Raw genomic sequence first — 13,229 nt, forward strand, 5'->3', positions numbered from 1 at the left:
CATCCTCAGAGCCTCGGTACCGTCAAAACAGTTGTTCTCGGCCCGGATATTCCCACTTGCGTTTACAGCCAGTGACATATCATTTTAGTCTTTGGAGATAGCAACTTTATTTGGAGAACACTTATTATATAAACAAAACCTGTAAATCTAAAAAGCTGTACATTTTCAGCTTTAAATAGTTACTACACAATTTTTCCTTTAGAGATCTTGAGCCTTCATCTTCTATTTGGCGTTCTACGTATATTCAGTTTTTGCATAAATTTATATGTTTTCAGTATTTTGTCCGCAACGTTAACGGAACTGAAAGTGATGCATTATTGGGTTAATGTTGACGGTCCTATGACGCTGTTTGAAATGGTTTCGCCCAAGTAACAACACTTTTAGATAAATGTTATTGTATTCATCAGTAGTCTCGTAACGTGTTCTTTTGTTACATCAAACGAGGAGTTTCCTCTTGTGGACAAAGCCGTTCATATAAGTAGAAAAAGTATTTTAAAAACTATGAAATGATCTGATGCTAAGTAATAAAGTACTGAAATTTAAATTTGATACGCACAGTTGACCTAAAATCCAGTCCTTATTCCAATTTATGGCTAAAGTTTGTTTATACAAGACATGTTGAATATTACAGAAACGTATCAAGGGACAGGACGTTAAGTGGTTGCACATTTGGTTCAAGTGAGCGAAATGGTTGCAAACTTACAAAATGGCGGATATTTTCTGAAATCATCGCGTATTCGCTTGTTTATTTTATCAGGTAAGTGGGTTTCTATGGTATTTTGAACTCTATGGATATGTGCATGCATCAGTTCTATGTCTACGTCACACTCGGTTTTGCGTTTCAGCGTTGTAGATTTCGAATTCTTGAAGTTATTCAAGTTATAAAATGGTCATGTTCATGTTTTGATATTTGAATTACGTCGTTTCTTGCCGTTTTTTTTACATTCTAATGATCAAACTAGCCTGTTTTGGGGTCCTTTAACGAGACACAACAACTAATTGTGAAGAATTCTATAAACGTTTGGCTCTGCATGTTTTCGGGATAGTGCTATACCCAAATAAATCTTGTTCAAGATCTTTTTTGTTGCAAACTTGTACTTCCAGCAATTTCTGTTGCAAACTTTTTCTGAAAAAATAGTGTCCGACTCTCAGAGAATGTTTTTGTGCAACTCGTGTACATTTCTTTTCTTTTTAGTGTCGTACATTTTTATAGCATCAAGTGGCCCGTTGATATTTTAATATAACTGTTGATAAAAAAACTTATCATGTTTTCATGAAACCTGGTAGGAATAGGGTTAGTGTTCCTACATAATTTTAACATCTTCCCTGTTTATAGATTCAGCTGTCTAGATTGCAAGCAGAAATAAAATTAAACTTTCGGAGACATTGTCTATAGGTACATTTTGTCTTTTGGACCTTGTCCATCTATACACACTATACAGACAACGACTTTAACATGCAGTTGTTTTCTTTCAGATCTTTTCAGGTCTAGATGCTATGAACAGCAGACGCTATTATGACCCGAGAGCATGAACATGAATCTTCATTAGTTGAACAAACTGCGCTAACACGTATATCAGAAATAACCGTTAGGTAAGTGTTATTGGTATCAAAGACAATTTATAAAATTTTGTAAGCCTATTCTTATTTTCTATTCCTATTCTGAACTAACAATTTTAGCAACTTAAAGTCAGATACATTTTTTCCGTAATATTATAGTACACACAAGCAATGTTGGTTACCAACCAGTAATGAAAAGTAAATTAATTGCAGCGCCATAATACAGAAGATATGTAAGTATTGCTACAGAAATGAATGGCAAGGACAAACATTGAAATGCCGTTTATTTTCAAAATTTATTTTAATTGTTAGAAACAAAACAAAAGCGTCAAGTGTAACTGTGTATAATGTTGAATGTTCGGTTCTTTATATTATAAATTGTTAATTTTGCATTACATTGCAATATATTACACAAATTACCAGTGTTACTTTTTATTGCAGAGTCCAAGAGTTTAACCGAAGGGAAGGAAGCGTACCAAAGTATGGAACATTAAGAAAATTGAATGATATATCCAGAGGTGTTCAACCAGTTAAGTCACATTACAGAGCTGACGAGTCCACTAAGACTATATTTTGAGCGAACTCACAAATTAAAATACAGCGCAACAGTTACGCTGTATACAGTGGATTGAAATTGATAAACTATAACAAGAAAATGTTCGGCTGCGATTAAATCCGTCTTCTCTTGAAAATGAACAAACATAATTATGATGTTTTCTGTTGACTGCCACCACAAATTTAAATGCCAACTCTACTGTTTTCAATTTTGCCGTAATAAAGTTGCTTGTGTCCAAGACTACATCTTTTTGGATACCGTGCAACTTGGGGTTTGCCTTTTCCGAAGTTGTTTGTGGTACTTCTTCTTTCCATTTTTCCAATCAGAAACTTTAAACGACAAAATTAAGCACGTGATAAAATGATGGGAACTACATTAATGTTTCAGCAGATGTTTCACTGTAACATAGATGAGTTAAACATTTTATCTCAGTTTTACTCTCATTGTACATAGTCCATGTGTTTAATGTTAGTATCGAATTATTTATTGCTTTGATACACAGTAGTATGACTTATAAGATATTCAACGAGGACGATTTATGTTTCAGAAACAAAATATGAACTATGCCTCATGTCCGTAAAGGTGTATTTTACACGTATCTTATCACTAACACTCAATAGCCTTGTTTCGTATTATGATCATGTTATATCTCCACAAGATTGCGAAGGTACTATACCTTCTAATGAGTTCAAAACATTTTGCATCATAATCATATCTTAAGACTGGGATATATTTTTGTACATTTAATCTAGAAATGAAACATAACGTATGCATTTATATCATTATGTTATTACATCACTGTTGTATATAAATGTGTTGTTTTGTTTGTTTTTTCTAGCAAAACTACATGTACTAATATTTTACGAAAAACAATATCATGTATCCTGGTAGTTTGTTGTTTCATGTGACGACAAATGCGTTGAAGCACAAACCGTGAACGGGATTTCTTTTCGCAAATACCACATCCCATCGCTGTCTCAGTCTTGCGTTTTTGCCTGAAAAATAAATTGACCAAGGAAATACAGTACTGTAGATTTCAGATCGATTCAAATTAAAACATAAGTTTGCTATTTATTACTTTGATTATAATATTTCTTTTATGTAAGATATCTTTAACAAATTTTCTGTCAATTATAAATGCAGGTCAATGGAGATCGGAACTTAGAATTGGGACTAAGAATTGAGACTAGAACTTGTCAGATTATCCGGTTTGCATTAGGTAATTTCTTGGGCAAGATACACACAAGGCTAGTGCACACCATAGAAAAACATCGACCATATTATTTCACTGATCTTCCAAAATCACAAAAAGCTAAAAATAAGTCTCTGTTTTGTGCCTAAACGTCGTTATACGTAATCAGAAATAGAATTATGAAATTTTGTGCTATCTGCTGCAACTTGGGGAAATTTATGATTTGCCTCGTTAACAAGTTACACAATAAACATTCTCTGAGAGTTGGATACTGTTTTTTAGAAGAAGTTTGCAACATAAATTGCTTGAAGTACAAGTTTGCAACAAAAACGAGCTTGAACAAGATTTATTTGGGTATAGCACTATCCCGAAAACATGCAGAGCCAAACGTTTATAGAATTCTTCACAATTAGTTGTTTTGTCTGATTTAAGGGCCCCAAAACAGGCTAGTTTTATCATTAGAATGTTAAAGACGGCAGGAAACGACGTAATTCAAATTTCAAAACATGGTCATGACCATTTAATAACTCTAATAACTTCGAGAATTCGAAATCTACAACGCTGAAACGCAAAACCGAGTGTGACGTAGACATAGAACTGAGGCATGCACATATCCATAGAGTTCAAAATACCATAGAAACCCACTTACCTGATAAAAAAAAACAAGCGAATACGCGATGATTTCAGAAAATATCCGCCATTTTGTAAGTTTGCAACCATTCCGCCCGCTTGAACCAAGTGTGTAACCACTTCACGTCCTGCCCCTTGCGTAATACTTAGGAATAACGAGTATTTTACCGACAACGCTAGTCGTGATATAAGAACAAGTATCTTACCGGACCGCAGACACTGTCAAAACTCGTCTCTTTACATGTAAAGTCGTAATATGTAAGTAGTAACAACAATTTACTAGATGGCGGATGCTATACATGAAAACCGCGTGCGTCGTGTCTTCAAATCGTACGCAGTTCCAGCAGCCACAAAAGTGTAATAATTTATTACTTTTTGAGATATAGAATTAAAATTACTAAATATGTTATGCAACCTGTTAATAAAGTAACAAGAAATTGTAATCACACAATATGAGCCTCATTTGGGAAGTTTACGTCTTGGAGTGAAAAAGTTTGACAGTGTTTAAAAGCACACATTTAAGCCTACAAGCACGCGCAACGAATTACAAACTGAAATGTGGCATCAGTTTTTAGCAGAAAGTAACATTGAAAAAAACGGTTGTGTAAATACTGATGTCAGAAACAAATAAGTGACTAGCTGGGTATATAATATATAATATAGTAAAAATATATTGAAGCAATGAATCCGAAGCACGATGGAAGAAAAATAACCACTAAAGTCTTGTTTAATACGCACAGTACCAGTTTATGGAACCGCACGTTGTAGGTCGAAATTGGCAAGTACATTTTTCCGTTCATGGCCATAGTTCTTATTATATACTTACAGGTACGGTTTAACATGTACCGTGGCTTTGTCTGTCTGGTCTGGTGACAGTGAACTGCACGGCCGCTAGGTAAACTTATGTTCGCTATGTACACGGCCTACTTTGAATGGGAAATAAGTCGTGTTTACCACTTAACTTGTTTGTTTTCATTAACGTGATGCGGCTCATCTTCCAGCACATTCCAACTAGCCGTAACAGATGCAAATTGAAGATTTAAAGCAACAATGTCTTCTATTTGATATGGCATAAAGTCAAACAACTAGTCGTTACTTTGTTTACTCTGTGCGAACCGTTGCGGTTTGACAAGTTATCTAGACGCTTATTGACACAAGGAAAAGGCGTCTTCTTCCAAAACATCCGAAGCAAAATGCCCAGTGCACGTGCCGGAAGGACACATCATTTTATTTGACAGTACAATTTCAGTTGGTATCTCGTATTTTACGGTGGACGGATCGATTGGGTCGATTCCTTTATACAAGTTTGAATAAAGAAACAAACAGCTTAAAGTATCACATTTTATTTTAGCTCACAAATTCAAATAAACTTGACATCTCATTGTATAATTTTGCCTGGCAGTGGTTGCGCTCGATACATCTAACTTTATTTTTTTTATACTTTGTACTTTACAAATGCGCGTGTTAAATGGATGTAGTAATGCTATTAAAAGAAATTGGGAAATCTGTCTTGAACTAAATATATTTTGCGTACATGTAATTATTATAAGGCAAAATTTACAGTTTTGTTTTAAAGTAAACTTTTCACAAACTTTACAATTTCCAAGTCCATATCTGTCAAGATCTATATAAAATTTTCTTCTTGTGCAATAAGGTTATACGAAACCTATTTAAATGAAAACTAAGAAGGTGTTTTGAAGAAACCTATGTCGAGCAACGCAATTTCACATCTTAAGGTAGTTCTGCACGTTCGGATAAAATTGTTTCTATAATATAGAATTTTATTAAACCCTGATTTTTCAAAACCTCAGAACATTTTTAGAAAATTCACCAAATAAAAAAGATAGGGCCGTATACTTGATTTTTTTTTTTTGCTAGACTGATTTGAAAAAACTAGGACCTCACGCAAATTTTCATAATGGAAGTCTATGGAAAAATCATAATTTTTATAACATTTTTGCGAATAAAATTTTTCTACAATTTAGGTTTTAATGAGACTTCTCACAGTCGTAAATAAACATATGACCTATAATATGGTGCAATAAAATGTATAGGTCCGTGTGCTTGTTATTGAGATATTTGCCCATGATTAAAATGATCCACACATTTCAAGCTGGTTTTAAGCCATTATTTTGAATTATTTAACGTGTCACATGTTTTAATATCATATCTTAACTTTAGAAAGAAAGTAACATTGCCATTTTAAGGTATTAGGTCACTAATAGTAATGTTTACAAAATGGCCTTTGCTTGGTATATTCTGAAAGGTAACCGTGTTTTGCACTATTTTGCAAATTTTAAACATTTTTACCATGCCGTTTTTTATAAATTTTGAATAACTTATGGTATCTCCTCAAGCTCAAGTAGAGACAAATTTCAAAGTGATAGCCACTATCCAAAACGTTTGCAGAGAACTCATTTTACCATTAATTTCAAGAAACATCAAACTATTGGTAAACAATTATAAAACACAAAATAAAAATGTCAATATCATTTTTATACGGTGCCTCAAGTAAACGGATTTAATGAGACATAATTCATACTTCAACATTGAAAAAATAAGGTCGAATGCTGTGTGTCTGTTTTGAATTTTGCTTACTCCATTTAAAAATAACCTAAGGTAAGATGTAAAACCTACCTAAATTTCTTCCACAATATATAATCTAAGAGTGAAAGCAAAATAGAGAACTTTCACCGGCTGTAACTCAATATTTTTAAAGATGTGTAACTGTACCCCTTCTGTTTAAGTAGTAAATTCACTTTGAACACCAAGAAATCGCTTATAAGATTCATCTTTTTCCATTTTTATACAAAAAAATCAATAATAAGTCTTGAAAGAAGTAAAAACTTACTAGTAAAAAAGGAAAATAAGGAGAAAAAAAATTTGGTCCCAGTAGGGCTTGAACCTACGCACCCCTAAGAATTGCAGTAAAAGTAGGTTTATGGTAGGAATTGAATACTCTTCAAAAAGAAGGTTCTCTATTAGTGATCTAATACCTTAATAAACTTATTCATTACGCCGAACCCAAGCTTTATTCTATGTTACCCGGATAAATGACGTTACCCCATCACTTCCGGTTTATCAAACGTGCAGAAGAACATCATAATCATGCAAACATTTTTTTTCCGAAATGAATTTGTGAACATAATTCAACAGTGAGCACATGTTTTTTTTCAGTTTAAACTTACAATATTTTTGGTCGATCGATATAATCGTGTGCATATGTGTTCTAAATGATTTGTTTGACTAAATGTCTATGTTAATTATCATTATTTTAAATGGCAAAAAAATGCTTCAATTTATGAATTACATCAAGGCATTTTTTGTTCGCAATAGGAAAGTTAAGTTATTCATTTGGTGCAATCGTGATTACATGCAGCCTTACGAAGGAAATGTAAGAGCCAAGTCTCTAAAATATGCGAGAAGAAAACTTTTTTTATAAAGGACGGAACATATTTTGACATTATGAACACACATCATATTATTATGAAATGAACACAACCACTTTTCATAACAACTTTTGTCCAAAAAATCATCATCCTCTAATGTCCGGCTTCTTTGGTCTAAAATGAACATATCTCGTGAGCATAGAAACAATAGAAGGCATCTGTTTAATGTCCTCGGTAAATTCCTCGTCTGAGCAAGATTCGAACTCATAAGCCACCATCCTGTTTACTTGTGTCAACATTTGCATCAGTTCCATCTTGCTTCCGTAGTTTTCAATAACTATACACAAAGCCTGAATGTACCAAGTTCCGTCTTGGTTGTTTCTCCAGGAATAGTACCCTAGAAATGCAATCAGTCTTTTGTAATATTTTGAAAACCAAAAACTAATTTAAAATGAGTTAAAAAAAAAGTAAAATTTTTATTAACTCTTGATAATGAAATTATAAACAGTAGACTTTGTACAAACAAAGTGCGAAGGTATTGAGACTGTTCAATATACTGTACAGTCCTTTATCATATGTTCAGTTTAAACATACTTAAAAGTGAAGCTTATGTTTAAGTTATTTTGCCAAAAAGATATGTTGTAAGATAATGTGCTTTTTAATATTGCTACGGTCGCCCATGTTAGCCTCACGTTTAAGAACCGGGTTCGAATCCCGCCTTAGGCACTTGTGATTTTATCATCATAAAAGCTATCCTCTTCAATTTCCGTTACGCTCTTAAGTCGTAAGAATATATATGTGTGCTACCGCGTAGATATTATGAAAATATTTTAGGCATGGGACTTCTTATTTTACCTGGTACTGTTGAATATGAGAAAAGAAAATCTGCTTCAACTGGTACCCTCCTGCTTGCTATATGCGGTGATGGCGAACCGTTAATCCCAAACCGAGAGGGAGAGGCACGTTTTTCTCCAAAGATGGACGTCCGCCTGTCTGTACATGCCTGAAATATGGACTGCATCACGTGACTTATAGTACGAGAGCAGAGTAATAAGACGCCGTATCATATTGTTTTTTGTTTTTTTTTTTCGTTTTTCTTTTTTTTTTGTTACGTGAGTACTATTCGTTTTTCAAAGTAGTAATTTTTATTTCAAAATGATATAATCAGTTATTTTACCTTAAATATTTGAAAATGTCAATACTCCATCCGTTATACATAGCTTAAACGTAACAAAATATGACATTTGTAAATATAATTTTTTAAATGCGTATCAAAGTTTGATAGAGCAAAATAAAACAATAAATTTCATGATTTTTACTGAAATATAATGACATATTATAGCCTGATAAATCCTTTTTTTTTTAAATTGTGTGAAACCCAGATATAGTTTACACTATTTTACGCGAAAGAAAATGAATTATATGCAGTCGATTACGTTGTATTCTTATCAAAAATGTGTTTCAGTAAAGAAACAGACCTGTTTAAACAACTCAGAAAACATCAAAAATTAAGATTACACGCTCAACTACATATTACAGACGAAAGAACTATTTTATTTAACCTTTTTAACACCAACACTGTGATGTAAAGACAGTAAGTGTATCTTTGCGCATTGCTCTTGACGTTGTGATGGAAAATTGTGTACAGCTAAGTCTAAAAAATAGGTCTTTACATGTAAAATGGAATTATTTTTCACCCATAAACACTAGAATTTGCCTTTTCACCAATGACTTTGCTATTTGAGAAAATATTGCATCTGGCATTCACTCATGGAAAGATATTTCGTTGTTACACAGAAACAAACAAATGTCCTCTATATCATTACTTGCTGAATACGAGTCCTGCCTTTGATCTAGTCACATACCAGTTAAAAACTCAATTTAAAACCTTATTACCTGAATAAAGAAGAGTTTTGGTTTTCCAACAAGAGTAGGGCATTTATCTCCCTTGAATGGCAGAGTGAGCATTTCTAGGGGAACTAGCTTGTCTGTTGCATATATGTAGCCTTCTCGGCCGTGGCTCAGAACAGCACACCCAAAACAATCACAATCGGAATGATCAGATGATGCAACTGAAAACAAAATAATGACAGTAATCGCATCTATACGATATGATATAATTATGATATAGTCATGAATAATAGATCGAGTAGCTAGTTTTAGACTGTTGTAAAGTCTTACGTATATTGACAGTATAATTACATGATCAGATATGAATCAAACGCATTTTCAGTTATTTACCAATTTGTTTGTGTTTTTATCTAAGTTTATTTATAGTAACTGTTGCCAACGGTAACACATACATGCTAATATCAAGGCGAATGTGACACGTGTAAAACAGCTATACAACTGTTTCTTTTCTGATTTCTAGTCAAATTGTTGGAGCGGGTGAGGATGCTGGGGGCTGATTGAAAAATCCTGATTATGTAGTCCGGCGTCTTACTACGGAACCACTACGTCCGTTGTCTATCCATTTGAAGCATCCCTATGACATGTTGTTTTAGCTTTTTAAAAATTACATATCTTGCGAATCAAAGCACGCTTTTGGCTCCGAGCATTACAGAAATTCATTAGAAATTATTTGCATGCCAGTAAAATATGCAAGGACGGGGAAGACCGTAATTAAAGTCTATTATAATCATAACAATAAATATACGTCAAGAGAATTTATGTAAAAGCATGCAAGCATTTTATTATTCAAGTCATACTTGATTGGATTCAGTGTTGTTATACTTTCTGGTCCTTTGGGATCATAGAGTCCATTCAATACATGTGTAATAGAGTTCCGCTTAAGCCGGTGCTTGGGGCGTGAGGGGTGTTGCACTTTCCATTACCTCTCGTAAACAGACTCAGTCTGCTATTTTTTGCTTGGTTGCATTCTATGCTTCTAATGTATCTTCTTACAGATTTTTTTTCCACTAAAATAGTTCTGCGGTCCAAAACAGCCTGTTTAGATATGGCGTAAGAATATTGACTTTATCACGAAGAGACCGTAACCTCGTTCATTAAGCTGCTAATCAAATCTCAATGTTTTTGTTGAGATTTCTAGGACAGGAATAATTACGTTCGTCCAAAATTGGAAATCTCCAGAAATCAGCTTCATTCATTCTCTAATCATGATGGCCTTCCAACAGATATTTTCAGTATATTTGAATTTGTCAATATATTTCATTAACAAGTTTATTTGGTTTTCCTTTCCAAATTATTTACATTTTCAAGATCAAGACTGATCTTAGACAACATGCGCATATCACATACCGTTTCCTTTCATATAATGGCTATATTTTCGTTGCAACGAAACGTAATTTCTATATTTATACTGGCTTTTCTAGAACTATCTCAGTATCCTTTGACAGTGACGTCGGTATCATTTGGAGATATAATAAATGCAGCTAAATACTGAAAAAGACTACTTATCAATCTCGCAGAAGCCAAAACATAAAATTTACAATAACTTGCCTATAGTAATTTTTATTCAGTATGTATACGTTAGCGCGGCATCATCAAGTTAACTTCCGCAAAAACCGTTTCACTTTCAATTTCTGAACATTGTTGCTAATTTTTTCATTCATTTTGACAATTTAATGAAAAATTGACACTGAAGAAACAATGCTGTTGTTGTTGTTGTACATTGTTCAAAATGTAAACAAACAGCATATTTCAACAATTTTTAATTTTTTAAATTCTATCATGTTTTTGCAAGCATAATGAATTTTCACATCATTATATAAGACATAATCTATTTTGCAATTTTCAAAAATCATATTAATAAAACACAACTTTATTGAGGACTAATAGGCCCACCTGGGAACTATATTAATTTGTTGTTGGTAGTGGTGTAGATTATACGAAATGTAATCCAACGGCATATTTCAACAGGGTTGAGTATTATATACTAAACATGCATAGTGATTTAATTTTCATTTATGCCATGTCATGAAAACTAATATCTTTTTCTTCTATTTTCAGAAGTCACATTCCTGAAACAAATCTTAAGAAAACCATTTGAGCATCCTTTAAAATTCGCAACCATACTATAACAACCTTTTCTAGTTTCTAAAAGAATTCCATGACCTTCTCTTGAAGAAAGTTTTATATCTTTATTTTTGCTTGTACAAAATCCTTCTATTGAAGTTGTAAATGATATGTAAATTTGTCCTAATATGTTCGACCGCAAAACGTCGGTCCAGACAAAGATATTTTACACACAGATGCTAATGGTACTGCAGTGGGTCTCAGTGGAAATGAACGTTATTTTCACTCTGCATTTAATTTAAACAAAGAGGGTTTAAATTGCTTAAGAATAATGTTCTTGTCTTTATAAGCATGATAATGGTCGTTTACATTATAGGAGTGTATTCAAATTACTTAAATTGTCTACAATTATGACAAGGCATGCATATAAATTGCTGTCAGGGCATAAACAGTCTTATAGCATCTTAAACCCGTCAAGAAGAAGAATTCTTAACAATTCGTCTGGAAATGATTGTGCCTCAGATATTTATGACTGCAGCCAATGTTTCAAGCATCAAAACATGCATTCAGCCCTATCTGAAGTATGTCATCTAATGTCTGAGATTATTGTTATTCCATGTATTCATTTGGAGCAGCTGCTGTTTAAAAGAAAGTTACCTACCCAAGGAAATGTATAAGCCTTTGGCAAGACAAATAGTAAGTCTTATCTATACCCCTGATAAGCCCGCCCGCCCGCTTAGCTCAGTAGGTAAGAGCGTTGGTCTACGGATCTCGGGGTCGCGAGTTCGATCCTCGGGCGGGGCGTATGTTCTCCGTGACTATTTGATAAACGACATTGAATCTGAAATCATTAGTCCTCCACCTCTGATTCATGTGGGGAAGTTGGCAGTTACTTGCGGAGGACAGGTTTGTACTGGTACAAAATCCAGGAATACTGGTTAGGTTAACTGCCCGCCGTTACATGACTGAAATACTGTTGAAAAACGGCGTTAAACCAAAAACAAACAAACAAACAAACTACCCAGTTTCATAAGCTTTCATAACATTTTACTGAAAAAAAAAACTTGTATAAATCTCAGATGTAATGAAACTGCAGCATGGATTTGCTATAATTTTATCTTAAGATTTACTTTTACTTACTTTCTTGCATAAGTTTGGTCATACGTGCGTACGTGACGTCATCATATCTTCGCACCTCAAAACCAGTATCCTGAAACCTTTCTTCAAGTCTTTCAGCATCTACATCTGTACCCTCGCGTTCGAGCTGTCCCGTTGATTCAAGAAAATGTTTGTTGTTAAAGATTAAAAAGACTCCCCGACGTCTGTAGTTGAAATTGTATTCGTTCGGTTCCGACGGTGCTCCAGGACGAACATGGTGCTTGTCTTTGTCTGCACTGAAAAATACAAAATTAATATTATCTTTAAGCTATTACCCTGTTAAACTTCTATAATGAACTTGTCCGTCCTTCAATTTGGACAGTACTATTAACTGTTAAAAGGGGTGCCTACCAAACAGATATTGACTGAATGGCAAATAGTGCAGATCTTTGTCAGACTCCACAGATGTGCATCGTAGATTTGTTTCAGTAGCATGCGAGGGTAAAATCTTGTAAGGTTTTAATGTTTTTTTGTAGCAATTGAAGGGAACATCTTTTTTCTGTTATAAAGTCAATGTTTATGTTGATTATGAAGTTTGACTTTCCGAAAGGGGTTACATTTGTATCAAAATCTTGAAATACTTGAACTTCAGTCAACTAGAATGCTAAGCCTAATTTGCATCTTTGTACAGAAAGTATTGCCAATTGAAGTTGAATCAAACAAGCGAGTTTAAATAATATCAATATCTGACCAGCTGTCTTTAAAAGTTAATGTCTTATTAACCTCACCAGTAAAGTATTAGATTCGCATTTCAAAGTAAAATATTTGC

At 33.6% G+C, this 13,229-nt stretch overlaps 1 protein-coding gene across 4 annotated transcripts in view; it reads right to left on the reverse strand.

The window, feature by feature from the left end:
* Positions 1–5,271: 5,271 nt before the first annotated feature.
* Positions 5,272–13,229, reverse strand: part of LOC123563866 (caspase-3-like) — a 76,870-nt gene continuing 68,912 nt past the window's right edge. For all 4 annotated transcript variants that reach the window (XM_045356967.2, XM_045356968.2, XM_045356969.2 and 1 more), the window contains exons 2-5: positions 12,443–12,696; positions 9,224–9,399; positions 8,183–8,330; positions 5,272–7,724 (exon numbers count right to left, since the gene is read on the reverse strand). In XM_045356967.2, coding sequence (XP_045212902.2) covers positions 7,474–7,724; positions 8,183–8,330; positions 9,224–9,399; positions 12,443–12,696 — 829 coding nt within the window. In that variant the 3' untranslated portion in view covers positions 5,272–7,473. The remainder of the gene's footprint in view (positions 7,725–8,182; positions 8,331–9,223; positions 9,400–12,442; positions 12,697–13,229) is intronic.

This window comes from Mercenaria mercenaria, chromosome 2, assembly GCF_021730395.1.
Source record: "Mercenaria mercenaria strain notata chromosome 2, MADL_Memer_1, whole genome shotgun sequence".
NCBI lineage: Eukaryota > Metazoa > Mollusca > Bivalvia > Venerida > Veneridae > Mercenaria > Mercenaria mercenaria.